General features: G+C 45.9%; 2 protein-coding genes and 1 non-coding gene across 4 annotated transcripts in view; 2 read left to right on the top strand and 1 right to left on the bottom strand.

Annotated features, from left to right (window-relative positions):
• LOC125399573 (uncharacterized) overlaps positions 1 to 26871 on the top strand; it is a 51132-nt gene that overhangs the window by 10919 nt on the left and 13342 nt on the right. The window contains exon 4 of one of the 2 annotated variants that reach the window (XR_015734897.1): positions 9066 to 9179. The exons of the other annotated variant lie outside the window; for it this stretch is intronic. This is a non-coding gene — a transcript (uncharacterized LOC125399573). The remainder of the gene's footprint in view (positions 1 to 9065; positions 9180 to 26871) is intronic. 2 annotated transcript variants of the gene reach the window in all.
• On the top strand, positions 1589 to 3429 carry LOC148119896 (uncharacterized). The gene has a single exon (XM_087896560.1). The coding sequence runs from the start codon at positions 2902 to 2904 to the stop codon at positions 3136 to 3138; it is 237 nt and encodes a 78-aa protein (XP_087752686.1). The 5' UTR covers positions 1589 to 2901; the 3' UTR covers positions 3139 to 3429.
• On the bottom strand, positions 12718 to 25785 carry LOC125399572 (F-box/WD repeat-containing protein 12-like). Its single transcript, XM_048433010.3, has 10 exons — positions 25633 to 25785; positions 22582 to 22619; positions 20532 to 20692; positions 20042 to 20160; positions 18039 to 18248; positions 16486 to 16644; positions 14842 to 15049; positions 14272 to 14447; positions 14063 to 14190; positions 12718 to 13278 (listed from the first exon to the last, which is right to left on the bottom strand). Exons 1-10 carry the CDS (start codon positions 25720 to 25722, stop codon positions 13170 to 13172), a joined length of 1398 nt encoding a protein of 465 aa, XP_048288967.1. The 5' UTR covers positions 25723 to 25785; the 3' UTR covers positions 12718 to 13169.

Raw genomic sequence — 26871 nt, 5'->3', positions numbered from 1 at the left:
GACTTTTTATTGTTGTTTTGCTTTTTTTGTGGCTCACTAAGCTTAATTAGGGTTGCATGTTATGAACATGGATTGGTTTATTTACTGGAACATGGGCGAGTTACCAGTGGCTACATCATTGAAGCAAATGACTTCCACTCCCCCAGCAATCCCTAACCCCCAGCAATCCCTAAGTGCCAGTACCTGGGAAGGGGTGGAGCCTCCTAAGCTGATGGGATGTTAATGGGCCCTTACTGTTCAAGGCTGTGCAGGGAACACAGCTGCTGGAATCATGCATCCTGGTTTCTTGATGATAGATGGTCTGAAATGAAGTGGAATCTCACATTTAATCTACATTTCCTTGATTGCTAAGGTGTTGTTTTAATAAGCTTTTGGCCGTATGTATTTTTTATTGTTGTTTTAATTTATTCTTTGAGAGTTTCATACAATATATTTTGGTTATATTCTTTCTTCTCCTTCAACTCCTCCTAGATCTTCCTCCACCTTCCTACCTATCCAACTTCATGTTCTTTCTCTTAAGAAACAAAAACAAAACCCACAAAAATGTGGAGTTCATTTTGTGTTGGTTAACTACTCCTGATGATGGGGCCTGTCCTGGAGTGTGGTTAATATACCCAGTGTAACTCCATTGGAAGAAAAGCAAACAAACCCGATTTTCCAGCAGCTGTCAATTGAGAAAAGCTTTTTGGTTAGAGGTGGAACTTTGTGCCACTATTTTCCCACCCCTGTGCTGGCTTAAGCCTGTGTAGGTCTTCACATTCTGTCAGAGTCTCTGGGAAACAGTTTCCTTGAAGTCCTCCATTATCCCCGGCTCTTACAGTCTTTCCACCCCTGAGATGGAGGGGATAGATCCTGAGGCCTGAGGGGAAGGAGTGATACAGACATCCCATTCAGGACTGAGCTCCAGGATCTTGCACTCTCTGCACATTGTCTAGTTTTAGGTCTCTGCATTAATGGCCATCTCTGCAAAAAGAAGCTTCTCTGGAGAGGGTTAAGCGATGCTCTGATCCATGGGAATAGTAATATGTAATTAGGAGCCGTTTTGTTGATCTGTTCATTTAGTAGAATAATATTAGTAGGTTTTACCGCACCTCTGTGACCTATCTGGTCTCAGGTTCTTGGCCTCATTAAAATGTCAAGGTGCATCTCACGCAGCAGACTTTAGTCTAATAGAAAAGTGCTCCTCTGGATTCCACACATGTGTGTCTTCATAAGCATGTACACATGCATACAGACACACACATGTACGTGCACGCACACACACACGCACACACACACACCCCTGGAGTGGCAAATTATGGGGACATAGGAGGGGAAGGAATCTGTCACTCAGGACCAGGTTGAAGACTCTTGTCAGCCGAGAATCAGGAATCTGAGAACAACTGACATTTAGTTAAGTCCTTTCTATCTTCCCATTTACAGACTGCAATCCTCTGGGAATCTCAACCAAAAAACCTCCTTTACAGTAAAGGAACACATCCTGCCCGTCCTCATCCCCACCCGCACCCTAGTGGCTTCCAGTTTTATCTCCATCCAGAGCACCCCTCCCTAGTGACTTGCCCATCTTTTCTTTTGCACAGCTTATCTGGTTTATCCAGTCCTCTGGTGCCTGTTCCCTGTCCTCTTCAGAAACTCCATTCCTCTGCTGCTGTATGCAAAACTGACCTCTGCACCCTGACTCAAATCAGGCTTCCTCACAGAGCCAGCATCACGACTGTCCGCTGCTAGGCAGCCAGTGTATTAAAATAGCCTCTCGTTATTTTAAGCGCTTTTTAGAGTGTGTGAAGTCTTCTTAGCAATCCTTTCAGATGTCGGTCGAGGCCCACCAAACGGCATATGTGTTTACTGTCGAGACACTTCAGTGTGCTTCTTTGAGAAGCCCACATCCATGGTCTCTAGTGTGTCTTACCTTCTTTCCAAGTGCCTCTCCTTAGCACTCGTGTGAAGTCTGTGTTTTCAATGTCTTTTAATAAACTGCAGCTGGTCACACTGACTGCTACTGAGATTCTGCTCCATAGTGAAGAATCTGGCTCCACCAAAATTGAAGTCTCTAGGAGATTCAAAGAGCCCGTTTGGCTGCCATGGGTGACGCCGCCATGGGTGACAGTCTTAGAGCAGTGCATCCATCCCTGCTGCTGCTGACAGAACAACTATGGTTCTGTGATGACTGACAGATACAGCCATGAATTCTCACTGATTCAGAAAAATCCCACATTCGTATTGATCTCTCCTATCCCAGACCAGTGTATCAGTACATACACCCTTGCTACTGTCTCCATTTTAGCTCTTTCTATAACAGAAATCTATAATAAAAATATTTTTATTATGGAATATATAGAATATATATTATACATAAAATATCCTAATATGTAATACATAAATATAAATAATATATTAAAATTATAAATACATAGTGTGGCTATAGATATTATATATAATATGTGTTATATATAAATGTATATGTATAAATACACATATGAGAATGGATCACTTTTGACACTAACCCCAATTATTGAATCAGCCTTTTAATTTTTCCCCCATGAACATAAACATCTGGTCCTGATTTTGAGCGCCTTTGGCACTTACCCTGTGGCATAAGCGTGAGCGAGGTGGTGTAGGTGTTTGCCAGTCAGCCTGGCATCTGAAAATGCTCTTGCTCTTAGAGCAAGAATGGTTACTATTTTAGCTTACAAGCCTCTTCTGAGCACCGAGCCTGAGTTTGGGGCTGGGTTTGTCTCTGATGTCACTCGGCTCCAGGGTTCCGTGAGCCTCTGTTTCCATGCCGCTCTGATTCTTTATTCCAAACCATAGAAGAATCATCTTACAGAGACATTTACAGGCAGCTGCCCTGCCCTGCCTTGAGCCTTCTCGAGCTCCGTGGCCACAGCTGAGCTGGGTGGAATGGGCGGCTTAATGAAGAAGACGAACCTCAAAGCGGGAGGGGAGCCCTCGTACCTGCGGAAGGCCCTTGTGAACAACGTGGGAGAGGAAAAGAGAAGCAAGATTCACATTCAGAAACTACAGAAAGCTTTAAGCATCCGCTTGAGGGAGATCGACAAAGAGAAAACAGCACTGAAGAAGTTTTTGGTGAAGCTTCATAAGACAACTGGCTATTTTCCTCAAATGGAATTCTGGTGACAGTTGCCACCGCAGGTGAAGGACTCATCTAAATCCAAAACCACCTAGTCTCCATTGTCTCCATATACCTGAAGAAAGCAGTAAAATGCGACAAGAAGCAACAATAAGACTTTAACTGAGGACACGGATGGGATGCCTTCAGAAGAACCCACCGATCTCTCCCACAAAGAGAATAAGCACTGACTTTCTGGCTGCTTCCATTCCTTCACAGCTCAAAGTGGTAACATGCAATGCAGATTATTTTTTTTACAAGCTTTCCTTGAGACAAAAAATAAAGCTGAGTTATTTTTAGTTCTTTCTGATGCTTATCATAAAATACATGTTATATTTGCCAGGCTCTTGTTATTTTCTCATTTGACATCATTTTAATGATGCTTCTATAGGTCCAGTAATGTAAATCAGTAACAGCTGATGCCAAAATTAAGATGAAAATAATACAGTAGTGGGAAAAACGATGTAACTGTGGGTCTGTAAGAGCAATCAGTCCAAATCTAGATGTGACATATGTTGCCACTGTACACTCAGAAGCTGCTTTATTCAAGATGAAGATGGCGAAGGCGGTCTTGATGGGTGAGAGTGCTTGTGTAAGTCCTACTGCAGGCTCCTTTCCTGGTGGTGACAGCCCTTCCTGCAATCATTGCTTTTTTTCACCGTTATTCCTGCCACTGTAGCAGAGCCAGGGTCCGTTCCTACCCCTGCTGCTAATCTCATTATCTTGACGAGTCATTATCCAGCTTGTTTTTCCAAGGCTATAATGTGAGGATGGACCAAATAACTTCCAAGCTTTTTTTTCTTTGGCACTAAGCTTCCATGGCTCTATTTTGAAATGTATTTGCAGAATGCTCGGTAAAAGACACAGCAGTCAGAATCTATACAAGATAAGTGATAAGGTCTTGGACATACGTTTGCATGTTGCATGGTTATCTCCCACCTTCGTGTTTGGAGAGACTCTGAAAGTGTGCTGCAGCCCTGGCAGCATCTCACTGTGCGATTTGCCAAGCAAACATTGCCCAGCTTTCAAAAACCCAAACTGAACTGTGTGCCTTACTTGTTTTGCTTCTGCTGTTGAACAGATCTGGAATTCCAATCAAACTGTGTGAAAAATTTCCATTTGATAAAAGGCAAGTTGCCTAATATTTATTTAACAAGCATTTATCTATAGTAACTTAGACTTTCCAACTATGGACTGGGATTTTGTGTGTGTGTGTGTGTGTGTGTGTGTGTGTGTGTGTGTGTGTGTGTGTGTGTGTGTAAGAGGGAGCAGAGAGTATGATAATGAGTGTGTGTATGTGTGGGCATGTTTATTGTGGGTATGTGTGTAAGTGTGTGTGCCTGTGAGCATCTTCCTTGATTGTTGTTGTTCTTTTTTAGCATTTCATGCATGAGTACTATATTTTCATCATTTTCCTTTCCTGCTCCTTCCTCCAGTTACCTCCCAGGTCCAACCCACTCCTTCTCATTGTCCCACTTAATAAATCTACAACAAGTCTCTATACTGAAGCTCAGGGAACATGGTAGAAGAATATATATATATATATATATATATATATATATATATATATATATAAATCTCTCTATGTAACACTGCCTCTATTCTGGAACTCACTAAGTAGACTAGGCTGGCCTCAATTTCACAAAGATCTAGCAGCCTCTGAATTCTCCTGAGTGCTGAGACTTAAGACTTGTGCCACCACACTCAGTAGTATGGCTTCTTTTTCTTTAATTATACATAATGCATGCATGTATTATGCTATATATGTATGTGTAAAGCTTATAAATACACTATGTTGAGATTATTTAGTGTTACTCATATGTGTTTAGGGCTGACCTCTTGGGACTGGCTAACATCTCAGTGAGCTGATCTGTGGAGAAGACTGATTCTCCTTCTCAAAAACCCTGTTGATTACTCAGAGACCATTTTCAATTATACAAACAGCAATCTTCAAACTTAACCTTTATTTTACTTTTACATGATCCCATAGAAAGAACATCACCCCCATGACAGCTGGAAGCAATTGTAGAAGATGATGTCTCCTCTCCCAACAAAGTTTGTTCCCACAGTTAGGGGTACCATTTAGGGGTTGTTTATTACTCACATAGGGTTGGGGTTGGGATAGAAATTACATAGGCCCAGAGCTCTCAAAAAAAAAAGAAAGAAAAAGAGGGAAAATTGAATGGGATAATAGGTAGATTAGTGGGAGTTTACTCACACTAATAATAATAATAGTGAGTAATAGAATGAATACTTGTGAGCTATTATTTATGCACAATTTATATAGGTATAGATTTTTGTATCTTGATACAAGTTCAAATTATATTTATTATATTGAATATGCTCCTATTTCTGTTTATAATATTTGTATACCTATGTAAAGTTATTTTGTCAGATTGTATGCATGCATGTTTCTACCTCTGTTTAAGACATTTTGCATATTGATACAATTTTAGGATATATTTATCATATTGCATTATACATTTCTACCTCTGATCAAGATACTTATACATTGCTTACATTTTGAAGTCATTGTCCTCCTTTACTGCACAACTGTTTAAAGATTGTTTAATATTCTGATATGAAGTCTTAATCTTTAAGTTATATAGGTATTAAGTATTATAGGTCAACAGTCATTCATGTTTGTTATACTTTTAATCAGACTAATTAGATTCTTTAGATACATAGAGAGTGTATTCTGCATAGATAGGTAACCTTCAACCACTTCAAGAGCTGTAGAACATGGCATTTAAATAACTTAGGTTTCTGTTGACATGAGACATGATTGCTCTGGTGGCACCCATCTATTCCCGAAAGGGTGTTGAGCATTAAAGACACTCAACGTGGAGTTTGTTTTCTTCTTGGCACAATTGGCTTTTGGGCAAGGAACTGTTCATGCCTCAACCACTGACAAAGTGTATGATGTCCGGACTTGACAAACAGGATACAAGAAAAAAGACTGCCAAGGTGCCAAGACAGGGTAAGAAGGTTTGTTGACAGAGGTTTCTGTCCTGCTGATCCTGCAGCCATTCAGTCCCAAAGAAACACACAGAGGCCTACATTAATTATAAACTGGTTGACCTAGTAGTTCAAGCTTTCTTATTAACTATTTCTCACATCTTATATTAGCCCATAATTCTTCTCTGTGTTAGCCATGTGGCTTGGTACCTTTATCAGCAAGGCATTCTCATTTTGAATCTTCTGCATCTGGGTGACAACTGTAGACTCAGCCTTTCCTCTTCCCAGAATTCTGTTCTGGTTGCCCTGCCTATACTTCCTGCCTGGCTACTTGCCAGTTAGCATTTTATTACATCAGTATAACTGACAAATTTTTACAGGGTACAAGACCATTATCCCACAGATATCCCCCTCCCTTTTTTTCCAAAGCAAGAATCTCCTTTGTTTAGGTTTTTTTCCCCCCCAGACCATATTCATAACAACATGTAACCAACACTGTAAACAAAGATAAGTATCCATAATTTATGTTTTGGGAATGTGGGCATATTTTTTCCAGGCTTCTTCTTGCTGATTGGGGGTGCTGATAATCTTATGGGGACCTAAATAAAAATTAGAATTATGGTCAAGTCCTAACTGGAGTATTCTGTGAGGTTTGATCATCTCAGTCAGCAGTCTTTAGTCCATTCTGGATGTGAACTCAGAGGAAACTCCAACAGAGGTCCTCTGAAACGTTGGATCATCTGGGCCATCTGCTCCTATTGGAGATTTTTCAGGGGTCTTTCTTTATCAAACCTGATTTTTCTTAACCCAGAATGAATCCACAGCCTCTCATTTGCCGTGAAAACAAAAGTAAAAAGCTTTCCTCCAAAGTAACATATCTTTTGACTTAAATTTTGAAGTTTACTATAATCTATAGTGGAGCAAGGATGAGGTTTGCATCTGAGGATACCTCTCCACATAGCATTGCTCAGAGAGCTACTGGTCCTGTGATGAACTGACACAGAGGCCTGAGAGTCTCAAGTTCTTATCAGGGCTCTGATAAGCCAGGAACTTTTCTGTGAGGAAGGAGGGAAAGGTGTAAATGCCAGGTGGTTTCTTGGCTGCGGGCGACAACATCAGAGCTCTCTGTCAATGAAAATTATATGTTGGTTCTATCATGATTATTAGAAATTACATCCATGTTGGAGGTCCCCTTATTTATCGTGAATTTAAATATGGAGCAGCCAAACTGTGGTTGTACCACATACTTGCGTATTATCCAGACAGTATCTAGACTCAATACTGTAATGATCTGTTCTGTCTCTTTAAGAGACAAGCCACACCCACTCCCTCCCTTGTCTGCTGAGGCAGGCAGATCTTCCTTCCTGCTTGTAGTCCGAGTCTCTTTCTATTTCTGTCTCTCCCCCCGAAGAGGCAGTTTCTGCCTCGCTCCATTCTCCCTACTTCTCCCCTTCCCTCCTTCTGTCTCTCTGTCTCTCTCCCCCCTCCATCTCCTCCTCTTCCTCCTCCTCGTCTCCCCTTCCCTTCCATAACCCACTAAATAAATATCCAACCCCACTCTACATGGCGTGTCTATTCATGTCTCTGTCTTTCGCCTGCCACAGTGTGGCCTCCTGCCCAGGACCAGCTGTCTTTGTAGGCCTGTGGAGTCCCTGCCTGGGACTGGCTGCTCTCTTGGACCCCCTACCCACTGCCTGCCCCACTCGGGGACCTGCCTGCCACTACATGGTCCACTACAGCCACTTGGGAACCTGCAGCAATTTTAATTAATCTATTATAAATACTTTTAAAATCCCATTTCATTTGCCTTTGATATTCTTCCATTATTTTTGTAGTAGTGTCTGGTAGTACCTGCTATATCTTCTTTGTGGTTAACTATGAGCCTTGATCTAACTCTGAAAGTTGCAAGGGCTATGCTATGTTTTGATATGGTTTGAGGATATCTCCCAAAGGTGCATGTGCTAGGATCTTGATCTCCTGTGTAGCAATGCTGAGGTGATGGTGATTTGGTGGGGCCTAGAAGAACAGAGGGGGCTGTAGTTAGAGGCCTGACCCTCCTGAATGAGTGAATGGTCTTAAGAGAATGGGGCAGCTCTTAGGAGACTGGATTACATTCCAAGAGAGGAGGCAGTTATCAAACGAATTCAGCTTCCTGGCTCACTCTTATTTCTTCCCCTAACACATCTGCCATTCTGCACAAGTTTGATGTGGGAAGTCCTTCTGTATATGTGTTGCTTTTATTGGTTAATGAATAAAGAAGCTGTTTCAGACAGTGGCTTAGCAGAATAGAGCTGCGTGGTGGAACTAAACTGAATGCTGGGAGAAAGAAGGTGGAGTCAGTAAGATGCCATGTAGCCACCAGAGGGGAAAGAAACAAGCTGCCAGCTGGAACCTTGCCGGTAGGCCATGAGCCTCACAGTAAAATATAAAATAATGGAAATGGTCTAATTCTAGATATAAGAGCTAGCTAGCTAGCAGTACACTTAAGTTATTGATCAAGCAGTGATTTAATTAATACAGTTTCTGAGTGGTTATTTTGGGAGTCTGGGCAGTCAGAGATGAACAAGCAGCCTCCTCCTATTACACAAGTTCACTTTCTGCCATCAGAATCATTCAACCAAGTAAATGATAAGTTTTTGTTTGTTTGTTTTTTATCCTGTTGCTGTGACAAAACACTCTGGCCAAAGCAACTTAGGGGAGAAAAGTGTAGGTGGAGACTGCTTGTTGGTTTCCCAGCTGCCCAGACCCAAATAATAACACAGAAACTATATTAATGACAATAATGTTTGGTCAATAGCTTAAGCATATCTTTAGGTAACTGTTCTATCTTAAATTAACCCATTTCTATTATTCTGTATGTTGCCACAAGGCTGTGGCCTACTGGTAAGGTTCTGGCTGGCAGCTGGTGTCTTTCTCCTTCGGCAGCTACATGGTGTCTCCCTGACTCCGCCTACTTTCTCTCTATATCTCTGTTCAGATTTCCTGCCTGGCTTTACTCTACTAAGCCATTCGCCGAAACAGCTTCTTTAATGGACAATGTTGATAAAACATATTCATAGCATACAGAGGGGAATTCCACATCAGAAAAAAGGTGGGTTTTTTGTTTGTTTGTTTGTTGTTTGTTTTTGTTTTTGGTTTACAATGTCAGAATACAGTTTGTCATTGCAGGGTGGTCAGGGTGACAGGCACTGGTTGTATTATGTCTCAAGTTAGGGACAGAGAGCAATGAATTAATGCATGCATGTTTGCTGTACTCAGCCTGCCTTCTTCACACTCCTATAGTTGAGGGGGTGAGTCTGCTCACCTTGCCCATGAGTTTTCTAGTACTGCCACCCAAAGCCTCGCTGAATGCCCTCTCCATCAGCTTGATATTACACCCAGCCCTTTAGGACATAAAGACACTGGGATCAGGACAATGGGATCCACTGACGTTTAGAATAGGTGGTGGCGATGGGATGGTGCACTGAGACGGAGGCTCCAGACACTGAGATGCGGATTCAGTCCTCCAGTCTACAATGTGCTGTACACTAACACTGTAACACTGCCATGTCTGCCAGCCCATGAAGCTGAGGTCCAGCAAGTGCAGGAGTGACCTTCCCACTGCATCCAGTGAGTGGTCTTTTATCTGTATTTGTGCAGCTTTGTGCTCTTGGTGATTAAAGGTCCTAATTGATGAATGTGGGAATGGTGACAATTCTTTCAAAGCCCATAGAAAATGTCCTCATTTAAATGGAACCTGTAATTACCACCTGTATGTGGGGGGCAGGTAGAGTGTCTTTCTTGAAGTCAGTGGCTCACCAGGAAAGGTAGGGGTTGCAACTATAAACAGCAAGGCTGAGGACTGCTTGTTCATGGTGGGGACAGGATGGAGGACACCTTTCTAGCTTGCAGCATATGTGGTGGGGACAGTAGCACTGTGTAGGGCGCTGTCACACTTTGTGTGGTGGGGACAGTAGCCATGTATAGGGCACTGTCACACTTTGCTCCATACTACTTTACGTCACTTTTCATTGAAAATCAGCAATTTAATCTGGCTCAGTTTTTCAGTTTACTGTTCCTGTGAGCAATCAGAAACTTCTGTCCCCGTAAGTTTCTTGTTCATCCCATAAAAGTTCTAAAAGCGTGCATTCTTATACAAAATACACCATGAACAGTTATGTCTTCTGATGTCATAGTGCGCTTTATAAGGTAAAAAGAATGGGGCGGGAGGGCACAAACTAGAGGCTCTGCCATGGCTTATCTGTAGCCCCGCTTTGAAGCCCCTGTTGTAATTTGTCTGTAATTTCCCTTTTGGCTTTTTCCATTTGAGGGATGATAATGTGCTAGCATGTGGGAGGGTCTGCGCTTGCTCACTGGGAAACCACCTCCAGCTTTGTCCCCACCCACCACGGGAAACCTCACCTGCAGTGTGTCTAAGGCCCCCGTGCCGTTTCTGGGCCTTCTGTTGTGCTGTGTGCACTGATACCAATCTTTACTTAATTATCCAAGTTTACTTTCCCTTTATAACTCACAGGGCAGGTCTGTTCCATTTGCTAACTCTTGTTACTAAAGGAGCGTCTTGTGTAGTCTTAGCTCAGCATTCCACCTGGGAACATGAAATAATGATTCTGTTCTTCTGTGGCCGCCACTCTTTCTGTGACTTCCATCTTGTCTAGTAACTGGCACTCTGTCCTTCATGTGTGGGCTGCTTCTGACAGTATCACAGAGTTTGGCTTAGTAATTCTAGTGATTTGCTTAGGTTTCTAAAACACAGAAGAGTTAAATGTTTTTGGAACTTGTATATAGTTTTTGAAAAACCCTGCAAATGTTATCACCTCCAGGTACTACTTAGGCTTATTATAGTTCTCTATCTTTATAATAACAGGGCCTGAACCCAGGGCCTCACACATTAGCCAGGCACTCTGCAGCACCCAGTGATGTCTGTCTCCATCCCTTGTTTTACTTCTTGAGACAGTCTAAGTTGCTCAGGCTGGCCTTAAACTCACTTGGTAGACTAGGCTGGCCTTTCAGAGTGGCAGAGGTGACGAGCCAGTGTCCTACCAGTTTTGGCTCCTTGGTTTATCTCTAACTTGGTTTGCAGAAGGAAGACGCTCACACAGCTTTACACGCTTCTCTGTCTGTGGGCCTCTTGCCTCATCAGGTGCACCTGTGCCCACTGGTGGCCAAGGAAGGAAGCGTCAGGACTTGGTACTGGAGGACTTGAAAGTGCTGCATGTCTTCCAGGGCTCCTCCTGGGGCCCAGAGCACCACACCCAAGACCCAGTGTTTACATACCTTCAGCAAGATTAACTCTGCTAACCTTGGTACCTGAGCTTCCTGTCTCCACGTACCAAACTGGCTCACAACTCTAAAGCAGGATTCCTAGAGCCGTGTGCGTTCTTGGGCAGAGCCACCAGGCCCATCCTTGCATCACCCTAATGTCAGTGCCGACACTTTCCAAGGAGGGAACTTAAGGGAGCTTCTGTGTCCTGAGGATGCTGCCCTTAAGAGGACCTGAACATGGAACATGCCCACGAGGAGGTCTCCAGTAGAACGCCAGCATCTCTGCTGGCCTGAACTTCCCATCATCTTTGGAGCACGACAGTTATCTTTCTTGCTGGGTCATGGTATTTGTATCTGCTGGTTTCTATTTCTCTTTGATCCCCATCCCATTCCCTAATGCCATCTAGGGATGGCTCAGTCCTGCGTATCCTCACCCTTAGGCCACGAGCCTTAGAGTATCACGCAGCCCTGAGTGGAGCTAGGTGAGGGCTCTTCCACTGACAGCTTTGAGGAAAGGCACCTTTTCTTCCTTTGCTCTAACATAATTTCTTTATTAAATCTTTGGAAATTTCACATTTTGCTCCCCAATACCACTCACCTCCCAGTCCCTCCATATCCTTCCCTCTCACCTTCAGTGGTGCCCCAAAACAAAAATTTAAAAAAAAAATCAAAGCAAACCAAAATAAAACAAAGAGAAAAAGACACAAACAAAACAACTACAACAACAACAACAAAAGAACCTCTTTGCTCCTCCATTTTCCCCTCTCCATCACCTCTTCATTCATCCTGGTCATCTCTGGTGCCTAGACATTGTTGCTCAAGATTTAATGTAATAAGCAGGGTGCATTCAGATACTGGGCAAAGTAGTCTGAAATCCCCGTCTTTATTCTTCAAATGTAAGGAAAAATTCCTCAAGATAAAAAAATTCCCATTACATGAATTTTAGTGGGAGGAACCTCCTGAAACTGAAGACATCTATGTGTGGATCTGTGACTCAAAGACAGCATATTACAAAAGCATGGGCACACATCTGTGCACACACAATCCTCTGACTCTCCCTCAGGAGCAGCTGGGAAGACTCTCCATGGAGGTGGCCGGTACCTGCTCAGGAGCAGCAGAGGACAGGCCTGAGGGACATGCTAAGGACACTGAGTCAGGACTGAGCAGGCCTGCCTGTCTCCTACGCCATCCTACCTTGCTCCCTCCTAGCTCTCCAGTCTTCTCTTTGACAGTGAGATGCTCTCCTGACTTCCACCAAGCTCCATTTTTGGTTTTGGGGGGGTGACTGTCAGCACACACTTCTTATAATTCATTAATTAACCCAGCCAGGGCTCCCGGGCCGGCCAACTCCAAAGCTGTCATCTTCATTCTGTTTATTTCTATTTTTATTTTTATTTTGTTATCCTTGAATTTCTCAGACAGTCTTACAGCATCTCAGTGACAGCAAAGTCTACGCATGAATGTGTGTCTACAGTACATAACACAGCACAGGCAGGTAAAACTCTTTTAATTATATCCCGGAGAGCAAGAACAACCCTGCTGCAGTCCTGACCCGGTAAGCAAGCAGGTTCTCGAACACTGCCACAGTCCACGCCGTCTGGGACCAGAACCCTCAGGCACCTGGAAGCCCGGCTGAAGATGCCTACTTACTCTCCTTTGTTCCTCCGAGCAAGACAATGAAACACAAGACAGGAGAAAATACGTCACGGGCTCACTGCAATCATACAGTAGTCACCTTACCAGTCCATTCCCCAAAGTTGACAGCATCTTTTGGTAAGGAGTTTGCACACAAAGCAAGAACATCTTCAACTGATGGGGTCTATCTAAGCTGGACCTTGTAGCAGTATGACCTCAGGATACTTGTTCCGTTGCTTCTGGCTTCAACCCCAGCAATGCTCCTGCTGTCACTTTTCACATGGGTAAATCCACTATAACGAAGGACATGCCATGAGTTAACCTTGGGATAAAGGCAACTGGTTAAGCAGAAAAGCTTTTATATGGGGATAGAGCCCAGCCTCATCTTCACAACTCTATCTGGCTCCTGTTTCCTCTAGACTCAGAAGGGAAATACTATCCCATTTTTCAGTGGGAAGGCCATGTCAGGTCCTGCCTGGCAGTGCTGGGCATCACAGTGATTCTCGTGTGGTGAGAAACATCAGGGGAAATGGCCCAGACATGCCATTGTTATACTAAGTGCATTTCTACTGGGAACCCATAGGTGGTCAAAGGTGGTATGCCCATAAGAGCTCCCAGGACCGGCTGTTTTTCACAAGGCCTTTTCAAGGTCTAAATCCTGGTCTGGCCATATGTTCTCTGTGACTATGCACAGAGCATCTAAATTTGCAAAGTGTGGGCGATGCCAACACAGGCTGGTTTTGTACAACACAGGAGACAAAATGCAGTGCACAGTAAGAGCTGGAAATCTGTCTTGTGGCTTTTTGCTTGCCAGCAGAAAAAGAAGCAGGATGTTCACAGTGGCTCATCGGAGGTCGGACTTACTCACACTCTCTTCAACCTTTCCTTTAGGATCCTTCCTTTGAGCAGATGCGATAGGCACATCTGGTCTCAGCTATTTAGGAGAATGAGGTGGGAGGGTCACTGGATTCTGGAAGTTCAAGGCTAGCCTGGGCAACACGACAAGACTAGTTCCAAAAGAAAGAAAACCAATTGCTTTACACTTTACAGACACAGGGCAGGAGGACAGCCAATTACCTGGCCCATCTGTGAGATCCCCCAAGCAAATGATAACAGCTCTTGAGGATTGGACATGTGTTCTTCTTATTCCACACATAGACACGCAAAGACAGGTCCAAGGACGAGGTGACGACACGGTGCGGATCCTTGGGATGAAGTCAAATGAGGCACGGCTGCGGATGCCCAAGACCGGAAAGCATGCCTCGGGCAGGAGATGGTACACTCACCACCCACATGGACGTGATGGGCCTCTGGTGGTCCTGGAAGGCTATCAGATGCACGCCATCTATGGTGAACAGCAACAGCTCTGACCGAGAGGTCAGCAGGAGCACTTGGGAGCCATGGGCCTGCATGAGGTGCGGATTCATAGTGTCTGGCAGGATGAAGCTGGCCAGCTGTTGTGCTTGGGAGAATAAAAACACACAGGTGGCTCTTCAGGCAGGGGTATGCGTCTCGCCTGATGGTGCAGTGCGGCGGGAACTACGTGGCTCTGCAGTTAGGAAAGCTCTGCTCCTGCTCCAGAGCCAATCCCAGTCCAGCAGCAGCAAAACTCTGGGGTGCTGCCACCCTCACAGGAGGGGTCCATGGGCATGGAATTTACACCTAAAGCCCTGGACCACACAGGGACCGACATGTGGTAAGCACCCCACTACTCAGGACATGAAATCCCACAGTAAAGCTTCTAGGATACTCTGCTTCCACCTCCTTGAAAGGGGAGAGAAGATGCCCTAGAGGAACTGCGAGAGGCCTGTCCTGAAGCACCAAACTGCAGGCTGTGGCCAGCACAGGGGCCTTACCGAGGATGCTCACTCTGTCCCTGGACTTGCTGGCCTTTAAAATGAAGGTAGTGATGACCAAATGCATGCCTCTGTCATCTCTGTGCATCACCGTCAGCCTGGCTGCCTCATTCGGAGCCCAGCAGACCCTGGAACTCAGCCTGACAGGGAGGGTGGTGGAGACAGGAATGTCTTCAGATGGGTTGAGCAAGGACTGAACGTAGAACACCTGGGGAAAGAACCCTGTATGGTCACAGAGGGTGAGGGGCCCTCCAGCTCCCAAAGCCCTCCAGCCCCAAGCTAGCTACAGCCTTCTGGCAGGACTGTCTTCAGCAGCTGGCTGCCCACATATGCCCACCCTACATACGGGGCCTGACAGGGCGGTCAAAGTCATTTTTAGGCTCCCTTTCTATGCATCCCATGTCCTCTGCACCCAACTGCTATTCCCTAACGACCTGCTTCCCCAGCTACCACTAGCTCTCATTTCTGTGGCCTAACAGAAATTTCAGTTTAGGTCCTGGCATTCAATAAGGGCTGTGCCTCTGGCAAATGATTGGATGTCTCTGTGCCTATGAACCAGGTCATAGTCAGGACCTTGTGACTTGCAGGGCACTCCTCCTGACCACAGTGCTGGAGGCAGAGCAAAACCACACCCCACACCCCCACATCATATGCTGCCCTCTGGATTGGGTCTCCCTGCTCACCGTTGTCTTCACACCATCCTCAGCACACCAGAGAGCTCTTTAGGAGCACCCTGGTGGAGATGCTCCAGCCCAGATTGTTCAGAACTGACTTTGCCCTCCCCAGACAGCTGATCTTTTCAGTAAGAGAGAGGCACACTCCTGTCTGGCTACAGGGCCTGGCCCTGTAGTGATGGCCTGAGAACCTAGTCTTATAGTCTCGGGGTCCAGGCTCTCTAGCAACCTCCTATTGTTGTTGTTTACTCTTTTACTTTTTGGGGGGCCCGCCACCAAGCTCCCAAAATAAATCACATGGAGGCTTATTCTTACTTATGAATGCCCAGCCTTAGCTTAGCTTGTTTCTTGCCAGCTTTACTTAACTCAAATTATTTCATCTACCTTTTGCTTCTTGGACTTTTACCTTTCTCTATTTCTATATTTTTTTCTTTCCTTCTTATTCCATGTCTAGCTGGGTGGCTGTGTAGCTGTGTGACTGTGTGACTGTGTGGCTGTGAGATTGTGTAGCTGGTGGCTGTGTGGCTGTGTGACTGTGTAGCTCGTGGCTGTGTGGCTGTGTGGCTGTATGACTGGGTGGCTGGGTGGCTGGGTAGCTGGGTAGCTGGGTAGCTGGTGGCTATGTGGTTGTATGGTTGGGTGTCTGACACCTTCTTTTCTTGCTCCTGGATCTCCTCTCTCCCCAGATTTCTCCTACTTATTCTCTCTGCCTGCTAGCTCCGCCTATCCTTTCTCCTGCCTTGCTATTGGCCATTTGGCTCTTTATTAAACCAATCAGATGTTTCAGGCAGGCAAAGAAACACAGCTTCACAGAGTTAAACAGCTGCAACATAAAAGAGTGCAACACATCTTTGCATCATTAAACAGATGTTCCACAGCATAAGCAAATATAACACATCTTAACATACTATTCCAGAACAACCTCCAACTGCATTAGGTTTAGCAGGAACAGGGTTCACCAGGCACTGACCTTCGGGCCTACGTCTGATCCTTTTGCCAGCACAAACACCCACTGTTGGTCTGGTGAGCACGTGAGGGTCATGGAGGTGTGAGGAAATGTAACCACTTTGGAGAGCACCTGCAGCTGAGGTACTGTCAGAGTGTAGAGGTTCCCATCAGCACAGGCTACCTGGAACAGAAGGCAAGTAACAGTGGGGAGTACCACCATCTTCTGCAGGAGCTGTGCCTCCCCGACACTGAAGGGTGGGCACAGCCCACAGCAATGTGAGTCTCCTGCAGGGCATGTGACCCTCCACTGCCCTTCCTGTCAGTGACAGCGGCAGCCTGCCTGTGTGTTTTACACTGAAAATGATTCCTCTCATTCTGATGGCACTTTAAAAAGTCAAAAGAAAATGTTTACTAATTTGGGAAGAGCTGCCAGGAGTGCAAATGTCACCTCAATTACTGCTGCACCTGGTGCTCCTGCCTAGATCCTATACACACATGCAGGCATACATTCAGGGGGCTGCCTAAAATTAGAATTACTAGGTCAAAGGGTAAGTATAATTAAAATGTTTCACAAAATGAAAATAACCAGAAAACTCTGGAAACTAGTTTCAAGCACATCTCCACCTAACATGTAGAAAAATAAACATTTTAAGACTTCTGGGTAAGGAGCCCATCCAGACTGGGCAACCTGCATGTGACCTGAAGGGCGAGAGTCAGAATAGGAAGACATCAACTTCGAAGACGAACAGCTGGCACCAAAAAGAACCAGCTCCAACCATGGCTGTGTGGCTGTGTGTGCGCGCGTGCCCGCGTGCCTGCGTGCCTGTGTGCGTGTAAGACAAAACCTCGTTGAAAGTAAGCCAGGCCTCATCTGGTGACAGGGCTACCTATCTTATTCTCAGGACAAGTCCACAACCCTCACACCCAGCTGCAGGTCTGGGTGACAGCGTGATTTTACCAGTGGATAATCAATACTGGAGAAGACTCTCACTACGTCACTATATGATGCAAAGAGCATTGCCCAGGGGCTGTGATTTGAGAGCTTTGATGCTGCCCTGAGGTCCTGAGAGTAGAGTGCAAACCCAAGTCAAGGAGCCTGAATTTAACCTGCGACAACCCCAAGGTGAGAGCCCCTGACACCAGCTGTAGAGGCTTCAGGAAGGATGGACACTGTCAAGCTAGAAAACAGGAGCGTCAGGAAGCTCAGTGTAGGCACTAAAGTACACGGTGACATCAGCCCCATCCATGACAGTCAGGAGCCAAGTTCCTCATAAAAATCTGGTAAGAATGAAGGCGCGAAGAAAAGCTGCAGGTAGAAGAAAGCAAGGCCATGTGGCCACAAAACCATAAGAACTCCACACAGCAGGTTCCCACTACCACAGGAGAGGCTACAGAGAAAGGCTGAGGCCGTGCAGAAGTTTGAAGGACAGAGGAGCATGCATTCCACATGGTGGGCAAGGAAGAGCCAGAAAGACAGGGTCTGCTATGAACCGGGATCCAGACTCCTCCCACCATCGTGGCTTTAACCAAGAGGTGGTTAGGCCCTGAGGGGCTCCTGAGAGCAGGGTCACTCACCATCAGGAAGGGGCCCTCTGGGTGACCACAGGCCTCCATGGAAGAACAGGAGGTTGGTAGACGGAATGAGGCCCACTCAGACCCGGTCTCTGCTTTCCACCCGGTGATCAAACCCTGTGTGTCCACCGTGACAACCAGCTGCAGCAGAGGATAGGCCACCAAACTCACCAGAGGAGCAGGCTGCACAGGGCTGGACCAGATCTCTGTGCCCTGGCGACGACAAAGTTAACATGACTGACTGATACAGGGGCTCCGTCAATTTCAGAGACACACATTATTCCATCAGTCAGCACAGTTTTACCCGAGCCGACTACACCAGGTCCACAGCACACACGGAGCATTGGTGAAAAGGCTGCGATGGGCCTGGGAATGGCTCTAGGATCACCTAGGAAACAAGCTTCCGTGGTGTGTGAGGGGTTTTCTAGATTAGGTTAACTGAGCTGGTACCATTTGATGAACTGGGGTCCTGGGCTGCTCTCAAGGATCTGGCACCCTCTTCTGACCTCCATGACCTCACAGACACAGAGGTCTGTATCTGAATGTGGATGGATACACATTATAAAAACAAGCGGAAAAAAAAAAGGCCCGGTATCTCAGGCCTGCAAGCTGCAGGATAAAATCCAGCCTGGTATCAAAAGCCAAAGAAAAAGGCAGGAGAAAGGCCAAATCGTTAACACTGTTAACTTGAAGAATTCGAGAAAGGGATAGAAATTGTTTGTAATTTAAATAACTAGGTTTCTGTTGTTTATTTAAAGTAAAGTGGCTTTAACCTCTAAGACTAGGAATTGAACCCCAACCCACATATATGACCAGGCAAATGCTGTCCCACTGAGCCAAAGTTCCAGCCTGCCATTTTTGTTTCAGGAGCTTTTAAGGCACAAAAACACACAAAGAAGCCGGCTGTGGATCATACCTTCAGAGAGCCTCCAGAGAGCACATGCAAATACTGTGCTACTGGAAAAGCAAGTTTCAATGCAACACAGCACCAGCATTAACAACTGAATCTTTAAGGAACAAACTATAGCTGCTCGTGAATGTTACAAAGGTTGGGAAGCCAGGCCAAATGCGGGAAGGGCTGCTGGCCGTCTGAGGTGTCCCATACTGCAAACAATGGAATGCTAATTCAAGGTCTGGTACACCATGACCTGCCTGCAGCCACACAGGCCACTGAGCATCTTGTATGTGGGTTAAAAGCAGAGCACCTAAGGAGACCACGCATTGCTGGAGTGTGCTGCTCTCACTTGTTTACGCGTTGTCCATGGCTCCTTTTGTGTCACAGCTGCAGAGTTAAGAATTTATGACAGAGATTCTGCCTAGAGGAGCAAAGTGTTTACCATCTAGTTGTTTAAAGAAAACACTGCTGGCCCGTGCAGCAAACGCACTCTGTTTTCTTTTGAAAAACCCAAACTAAGGAGAGCCCAACCCTCAACTTCTTTTAAAATTACTTAACTTGGTCATTAGTATGTGCGTATGTGTGTCTGTGTGTGCACATGCATGAGCAGGAGTAGCCTGAAAGTTCTAGGCTAGCCTGGGCTACAGAGTGAGATCCTGTCTCAAAAAACCAAACCAAACCAAAACTCTAAAAGTCTTCACTTTTTACATCTGCATAGGCACTAGCAAAGTTTAAAATTCTAGGCAATCTGTCCAGTTTGGTGTGCACACACACGGGATGACAAAAAGCTTGCGGAACCGTCTGGGGGTGCAGCATGAGCTCCAGCATTGAGGCCCCTGACTGAGTGGCTTGCAGGAAATGTGAGGAGCGACAAAACAGCTCCCACCACCACAGGCAAAGTCTGGTTCCAAGAGGAAGCCAAGCATGTGTCACACGAGATAGGTTACTCTCAAGTTTCAAAAGCCCCTCTCCCCTGCTTATTATCAGCATGTCCCTACTGGTGACAGCTGATGGCAGAGCTCAGATTTCTCATCTGCAAAACTGGGCTCCTACTCTGCATTAAGGTAATCAAACCCAGTAGGGATCCTTCCCTCCCCAGGGAGCAGTTCACCTCACGCAGATCCCAGGCACGCACAGTACAGTCTGAAGACACAGTGCAAACCACGGACCTCGCCCTCTCATCAAAGCGGTACTCATGAGGTGAGATGTAGGCCAGCTGGTCTATCTTTCCTGGAAGAGAGCACACGCATAGACAGACTCAGATCTGGTACACAATGAGTGCTTGCTTAGGGTACACGAAAGAGACAGGGAGTAGCTCGGACCCATGCAAGCTGATGGGTGAGAATTCCAGGGAGCAGAACCCAGTTATAACTAGAGGTCTGGCTTATTCTATTTGAGATTTCCAGTCTGCTCTGAAAAGGAAATAACAGCTCATTCCTTCCTCCCATGACAGAGCACAGATGACACAGTGCCCAGCAAGACCCACATTTTATCAAGCAGCACTTGCCAATCCACTAGCTGAGACACCAAGACCCCGGAGATTTGACCGGAAAGAGGGTGGGCAGTGGGAGTGGACATAGCTACTATACACCAGCTCATACCTGTGTGCCCAGAAATAGCTTTGCAGGTGAAGTCCTGTGACCGCCCAGATGCTACACGGAACTCCAGCTCAGACCGGCATAAGTAGTACTGCCTCCATGTCTGTGTGCCCAGAACTACTGGGAAGGCTTTGCAGGAGGCCCAGCGTCTCAGACACAGCTGCCTGAAACAGAAGCAAGCTTAGGCAGGGCACAGCAGTCTGGTTCCCGACGCCAGGAGATGTAGCTTTGAATTCTGGTCTTACCTCTGTCTGGGCTTGAAACTCTGGATAACTCATTGTCCCTAAGGAGTCCTCAACTCTCTCCTCTGTCAGGCAGGGGCAGAGCTAATAGAAAATGAGTCTGGCAGGCCAACCGTGCTGGACTTTTTATATGACAAACTGCCCTTCACGGCGGCCCGCTGGAGAAGGTGCTCACCACTACTCTACACCTGGGGGCACAGAGGCTAAACAACGGGGATTCAGGAGCCCATGTTTTTAACTATCTAAATGTTGAACTGTCTGTCTCCCCTTCAGTTCTGTCAGTCTGTGTGTTTTGTTGTTTGTGTCCGGAGACACACACAGGGCCGTATCTTCTCCTTAGGCTCCTCTATTAATCATTAATAACATAAATCTTGATGTCTGATCTCAGCCGACTCTGGCTGATGTCAATTACTGCTTGCATGTATATCTTCTCCCACGGTCTTACTGTCAACATGTCTGTCTTTTGATTCAAAGTGTGTCTCAGAGAGGGGGACATAGCTCAGCTGTAGAGTGCTTGCCAAGCATGCACACTGGTACTTACTGGATATGATCTCCAAATCGTGTAACAGAAACAAAGAAAGCTAAGTGTATCTCATGCATACAGCATGACGTTGGACTATTTTTCTTCGTCAACTCTGTCGCTCTGCCTTTTCATTAGGCTGTATATTATATCTTTGCTGTTTTAATGCTTCCTTGTTGTACGCCTTCCGCCCTCTATTTCATTACTATCATATTTTGTGTTAAGTATGGTCAAATGGACTGTTTCAATTTCTCTGTCACTTCTTGCACCATAGTTTTGGTTACTTTTTAGTGCTTTCCTTAAAGATTCTAACTTGGATTTTGATACATCAGCAGCTGCACCAGTCAGTTCATCCATTCGGACAATTTCTCGGAGTCACATACTTGGCAAGTCCTGCCTTTCCCTAAATGAACTACACCTGCTTAAAAGTCAGCTCTTCAAAGAATAGACAGAAGAATGGATTCCAACGAAAGTCCACCTCAGAACTGCCTGAGCTTGTTTTGCTAATCAATATGAGTTATAAAAGTTAAGAAAAAGCAACAAAAAGAAGTGTTCTAAGATGCTGAAGATGGAAGAAGCTAAGACAGCCTTGAGATGGCCAAGAATTCCAGGTGTTAGTTATCCTACATAAGAGCAAAGCCTCCCTCCCCGTCCCGAGGAAGCTTCACATCTGAGCAGCTGTTCTCCATTAAGGGTGGAAACTCTAACTCCGACCTGACTGCCAAGGCTGTGGGCCCCACGTTCAGCCAGAGGCAGAAAAGGTCCAGGCCTGCGTTGTGCCATTCTCCTCTCCCCATTAGTTTTATCTTAGTATAAAAGATAACAGGTTCTAAAGAAGCAAATGTAATGTTTTAACTATTTCTGATTTATACAATCTTAGATTCTTCTGCTGTTGCGTGACAAGTGATCTGAGTTGGGCACAGTGGCACAGGCTTGCATTCCAGTACTCAGGAAGGTTATGCAGGAAGATTACAAGCTCAAAACTAACCTAGGCTACAAAGTAAGTATAAGGCCATCCTGGCTATGAAATGGATTTATTCATTTGTTTGCTTTAAGTGCTTTGATTCTACTGACAGAAACTGCAGAAAATGAATCCAGCTGATTGAATTTGGGAGTCCTGCCAATACACAGTCTTACACTATTAACCATAGAGGATTGCTCATGGCTAAGGACCAGGGGTATAATCCTTTCTCTGTCCTCAACACAGGCAGAAGTGATGGCAGCACTCGGAAACCACGTCCAGTGAGCGTCTCTCCTTTGCAGGACCACCCCTGGCTCTTCCTTCACTCACCTCCACAGTTCCTGGGTCACTGAAATCTCATTCCAGACCTAGGATAAGGACAGGAAGAGACAGCATCTGGTCAGTCAATAACTAGTAAGCACCTGGCTTGCCAAACCCAATGGAGGGGACAAAAATCAAAACCAACCCAGTTTCCACATTCAACACAGCTCAACCTGATGCATTAAAAGCAACAGACAATTAAAAACCACCAAATGATGAAAATGAGACTCAGTGGGGTTGATGAGTCAGAGCCCAGGGGCTCAGAGAGACAACGACTAATCAGAGAGTGGCTGTTGTTCTAAAGCAACGTAAGGAAACACACTGGATATGCAAATGATTCACAAACATGAAAGGATAGTTTCCTAAGTTGCTCAGTTAGAGCATGAGGTTTGGTTGCAGACGAACTGGGAAAAATTGCTGGCTGGGTGGCTTTTACCAACTCCCAACAGTCTCCAGGCAGAAATACTGAGAAGAAGCTACTTGAGCATTTTGACTGGGGGAGGAGCAAGTCAAGCTGTGTTGTAAGCAAGATCTCTGCTTGCTGTGAGGACGGGGAAGGATTTCAGGTTTCTTATATGGAGCTGCAGCAATGGGGATGCCTTCGAGTTGCCAAGATGGTCCGATGGGAACAGTCTTCCAGGGCAGGTACTATGCAAGCCCTGTTCTCACTTCTTTCTGCAGAGCTATCTGCAAGATGCTTAGGATGCCTGAGTGTGCTGTTCAGGACTGTAATCACAGCACTTGGGAGGTGGAGGCAGGATGATAAGTTTAAGGTCATCCTCGCTGCACAGATAGTTCAAGGCCAGCCTGAACTGTGAGACTCCAACTCAAAAAAACAAAAAAGAAAGAAAAGCATCTTTTTGTTCAGTAATGATGTTGTAATTTTGCAAAATCAAACCAAGCAAGATCTACGCATCTTCCCATTCAAAGCTAGCTAGGTGGTTCTCCGTTCTCAAACAGAGACTGTAATGTGCGCCGTGCTCTACAGAACAAATGCTAACCATCTTTAAGGATCTTTCTGTTAGACTCATAGAGATTTCTGACCCCCTTTAACTTATGGGTAGATCAGAACCAGGAAAAGTTGGCGATACCAAAGGGCAGAAGGAACTTTTCTTTCAAACTTGGCCTACTATGCAAAAACTGCGGGGGACTCACCTTAGCTCTGCACAAGACTCCATCATCACCTCAGGGAAGTCACTGTGGGACACTCAGTTTCCTGATGAGCATACATGAGATGGAACTCAGTCGTTTCCCACATCTACTTAAAGTTATCCTCAGAGACTTGGAACTGTGAGGTGTTCTCTGTCTGAGACCTCCCTGGGAGAGGTGAGGACCCCCTGTCTTCCTTCCCCACCGGAGACCTTGTGCTGGCAAATGGGCACCTTTGCTTGTGTTTTAGTTTTAAATGTAGCTTTGGGCCACATCAGTTCCATATAGGAAACCAAATTTACCCCGGTGTTTCACAGACACTGCCAGGACCTTAGGTGGCTGTGGCCCTAGGGTGCACCCTGCGCCCGTTGTTTTCAGTGGCACCTCAGACTGAAGGGTAAGATGAGGCATGGGATAAAAATGGGAGATGAGACTTTAAAAAATACCTTTAAAAAAAGGTGAAAGTGGCCTCATATGTAATGTGCTAAATTAACTAACCCATTTTCAGAGAAAGAGATCATATATTCCTTCATTATGTATTACATTAATCCCAGTGGGTGAGAATAAGATCACCACCACAATTTTTTGAGCCAAATCCGAAGTAAGCCTTATCAAATACTGGCCAGAATGATGGACACTGGCCAGGCCCATATCTGGAATTTCCAGTGAATGGCACCAGATTACATTAGATGGGGGTTTAAAAAGGCAAAATCCACAAGGCGACATACTTCTGCCTTTGTCTAAATAGGAGCACGCATACATCCTGACTACTTCCTGCTTATGTACCTATGGTTAAGCACATTCTGTGCAGTTGGGACAACTGGCCTTGTTTACTGAAGTGAAGCCAGGGTGGCTTGTTATCTTACAGGAACAACAACCCCCAGCATCCCAGGAAGTTATCTGTCCGTGGGCAAGTGGGGCTCACAGGCTAGAGGCATTTTTGTTTTATAGATCTCCCAAGCAGTAATTTTAACTTAAAACATAACTTTAGCTGTCACAATTGATAAACCAAGATGTTAAACAGATGCTGTAGGCAGACAGTCAATGGCCTCTATTTTCTCTCCAGGGTGCGGCAGGGACAAAGTGAAGAAGACAAGACTTATACACTGTGGCAATGTGAGGGAAGTTCTCAGGCTCACAAAATCTTGGCAACAAATCCAGAGCAAAAAGATGCAGGCCCTCAGACGTATCACAGTGTAGCAAAGAGAAGTGGCCAGAGATCCTGTCAAACTACAGCAGCTGTAAAAGCTAACAGTGACAGGCAGGCCCCTCCCTCAGCTGGTGAAGCGCATGGCCAGCTCAAGGCCCTAGGTGCATCCCCCAGAACTACAAAGGAGAAAACAAAACTAGGCAATGCCTATCTGCACAGTGAGGTCCGGGGTCTTCAGCTTCACTGCCAGATGTCAACTCTGGGTCCTTTGACGATTGGGATGAACAGAATTGGTAACTTTCTGTGGGTAAAGGTTTTAAAACTGAACAGGTTTGAAAACTGAAAATCCAAGTGCTCTGTTCAAGCAAGGATGCATCTAACCTTATGAACACTGATTTACTTAACTGAAGAGGCTAAAATTTCAAGGTATGCATTGAGTACATGGGATAGACATTGAAGAGAGATTTTAGTATCTTTTCTGTCACAGTTCAGTAATGAATCTGGCAGGGAAAAACAAGTACCTTACATTAATAGTGATTTCGTCGCCTTTGTACTGAGTCCATAAGAGGAAGCACACAGCCAGGCATGGAGGGCGGGGCAGATGACAAGCAGGGCTGGGACGCGGTCAAGAAGGCAAAGGGTAAGCGCCAGACAAGGGAGCCACGGCAAAGCCAATCCCTGGAGGGGATGCTCCGGCGGCCTCGGGCCTGCGGAACCGGGCCTGCGGAGCCAGGCGGTGGGGTGACTCCGCCGGACCTCACCTTGTTCACCTGCGCCGCGCGCAGCAGGTCGGGGGCCTCCAGGAAGGAGAAGACGTGCAGCAGCTCATGAGGGCCAATTTGTGGCGCCATCCTGCTCGCCGAGCCCCAAAGCCGTCGGCTCGCTTCCGCCACTGTTAGATAAGCCCGCCCACATGCGGAACTTGTGTCGGTTACTTCCTCTCCCGGGCGCGCCTTTCCCCGATCTTACTGTGATCCAGGCAACACTTGACCACCGATCTTTTTTTTTTTTTTGGCTTTATAAATAATACCATTCAAAATTTCCACCTCCTCCCCTCCTCCCATTTCCCTCCCGCTCCCTCCCTCCCCCAGTCCTAAAAGAGGGCAGGGTACCCTGCCCTGTGGGATGTCCAAGGCCCTCCCACCTCCAGGCCTAGGAAGGTGTGCATCCAAACAGACTAGGATCCCAAAAATCAGTACATGCAGTAGAATCAAATCCCAGTGCCATTATCATTGGCTTCTCAGTCAGCCCCCATTGTCAGCCACATGCAGAAAGTCCAGTTGACCACATACTCATTCAGTCCCAGTCCAGCTGGCCTTGATGAGCTCCTATTAGATCAACCCCACCACCTTCATGGGTGGACAAACCCCTCGCAGTCCTGACTTCCTTACTCATCTTCTCCCTCCTTCTGCTCTTCAACTGGACCTTGGGAACTCAGTCCAGTGCTCTGATGCGGGTCTCTGTCTCTATCTCCATCCATCGCCAGACGAAGGTTCTATGGTGATATTCAAGATACTCATCAGTATTTGCATCCCAGTTTCAGGGTGGAATGAACTATCACCTTGTTAATATCTGATCATTAGTTAATCTCCAGCGTTATCTTTCCAGTCTGTTTCAGGCCCATGAACAGGCCGAGGTCCTGTTCTTCATGCCCTATTTTGAGAACTGTTTGTCAATTACTCAAGGAGCTAGCTTCCTGTCTTCTACAAGGATGAATGCCTGCAATGAAAGCAGAAGCATCCCGGACGCTCCGCCTACTGCCTAGTGCCCTTAGGTGCCACCCGTGCTCTATGAGCATGGAGGTCCCAACCATAGAAAGATAGCCACACACGGTTCTAAACAAGCACGCACTATCACACTTCAGCAGAGCCTTGTTCTGTCATAGAGGCTGAGGGTTAAGGAAGCTGTCAGTCTGTGGCAGTGGAATTTGACCCCAGGGCTGGTACAGGGGCCACAATTAAGCAGGGGCAAACTTTACCCAAAGAACAGAGCTGGAGGGG

This window comes from Myodes glareolus, chromosome 14, assembly GCF_982192425.1.
Source record: "Myodes glareolus chromosome 14, mMyoGla1.1, whole genome shotgun sequence".
NCBI classification, from domain to species: Eukaryota; Metazoa; Chordata; class Mammalia; order Rodentia; family Cricetidae; genus Myodes; species Myodes glareolus.
Note: the sequence above shows the minus strand (reverse complement) of the source record. Positions and strands in the feature narration are given on the sequence as shown.

Bases quoted from the DNA above. Each gene is read 5' to 3' on its own strand.
- LOC148119896 (XM_087896560.1), top strand. From the start codon at position 2,902: ATGGGCGGCTTAATGAAGAAGACGAACCTCAAAGCGGGAGGGGAGCCC.
- LOC125399572 (XM_048433010.3), bottom strand. From the start codon at position 25,722: ATGGCGCCACAAATTGGCCCTCATGAGCTGCTGCACGTCTTCTCCTTC. The intron at 20,161-20,531 runs GTATGAGCTGGT...GCTCTCTTCCAG, and splicing joins AGCTATTTCTGGGCACACAG to GAAAGATAGACCAGCTGGCC. The intron at 14,448-14,841 runs GTAAGGCCCCTG...TATTCTCCCAAG, and splicing joins GGACAGAGTGAGCATCCTCG to CACAACAGCTGGCCAGCTTC.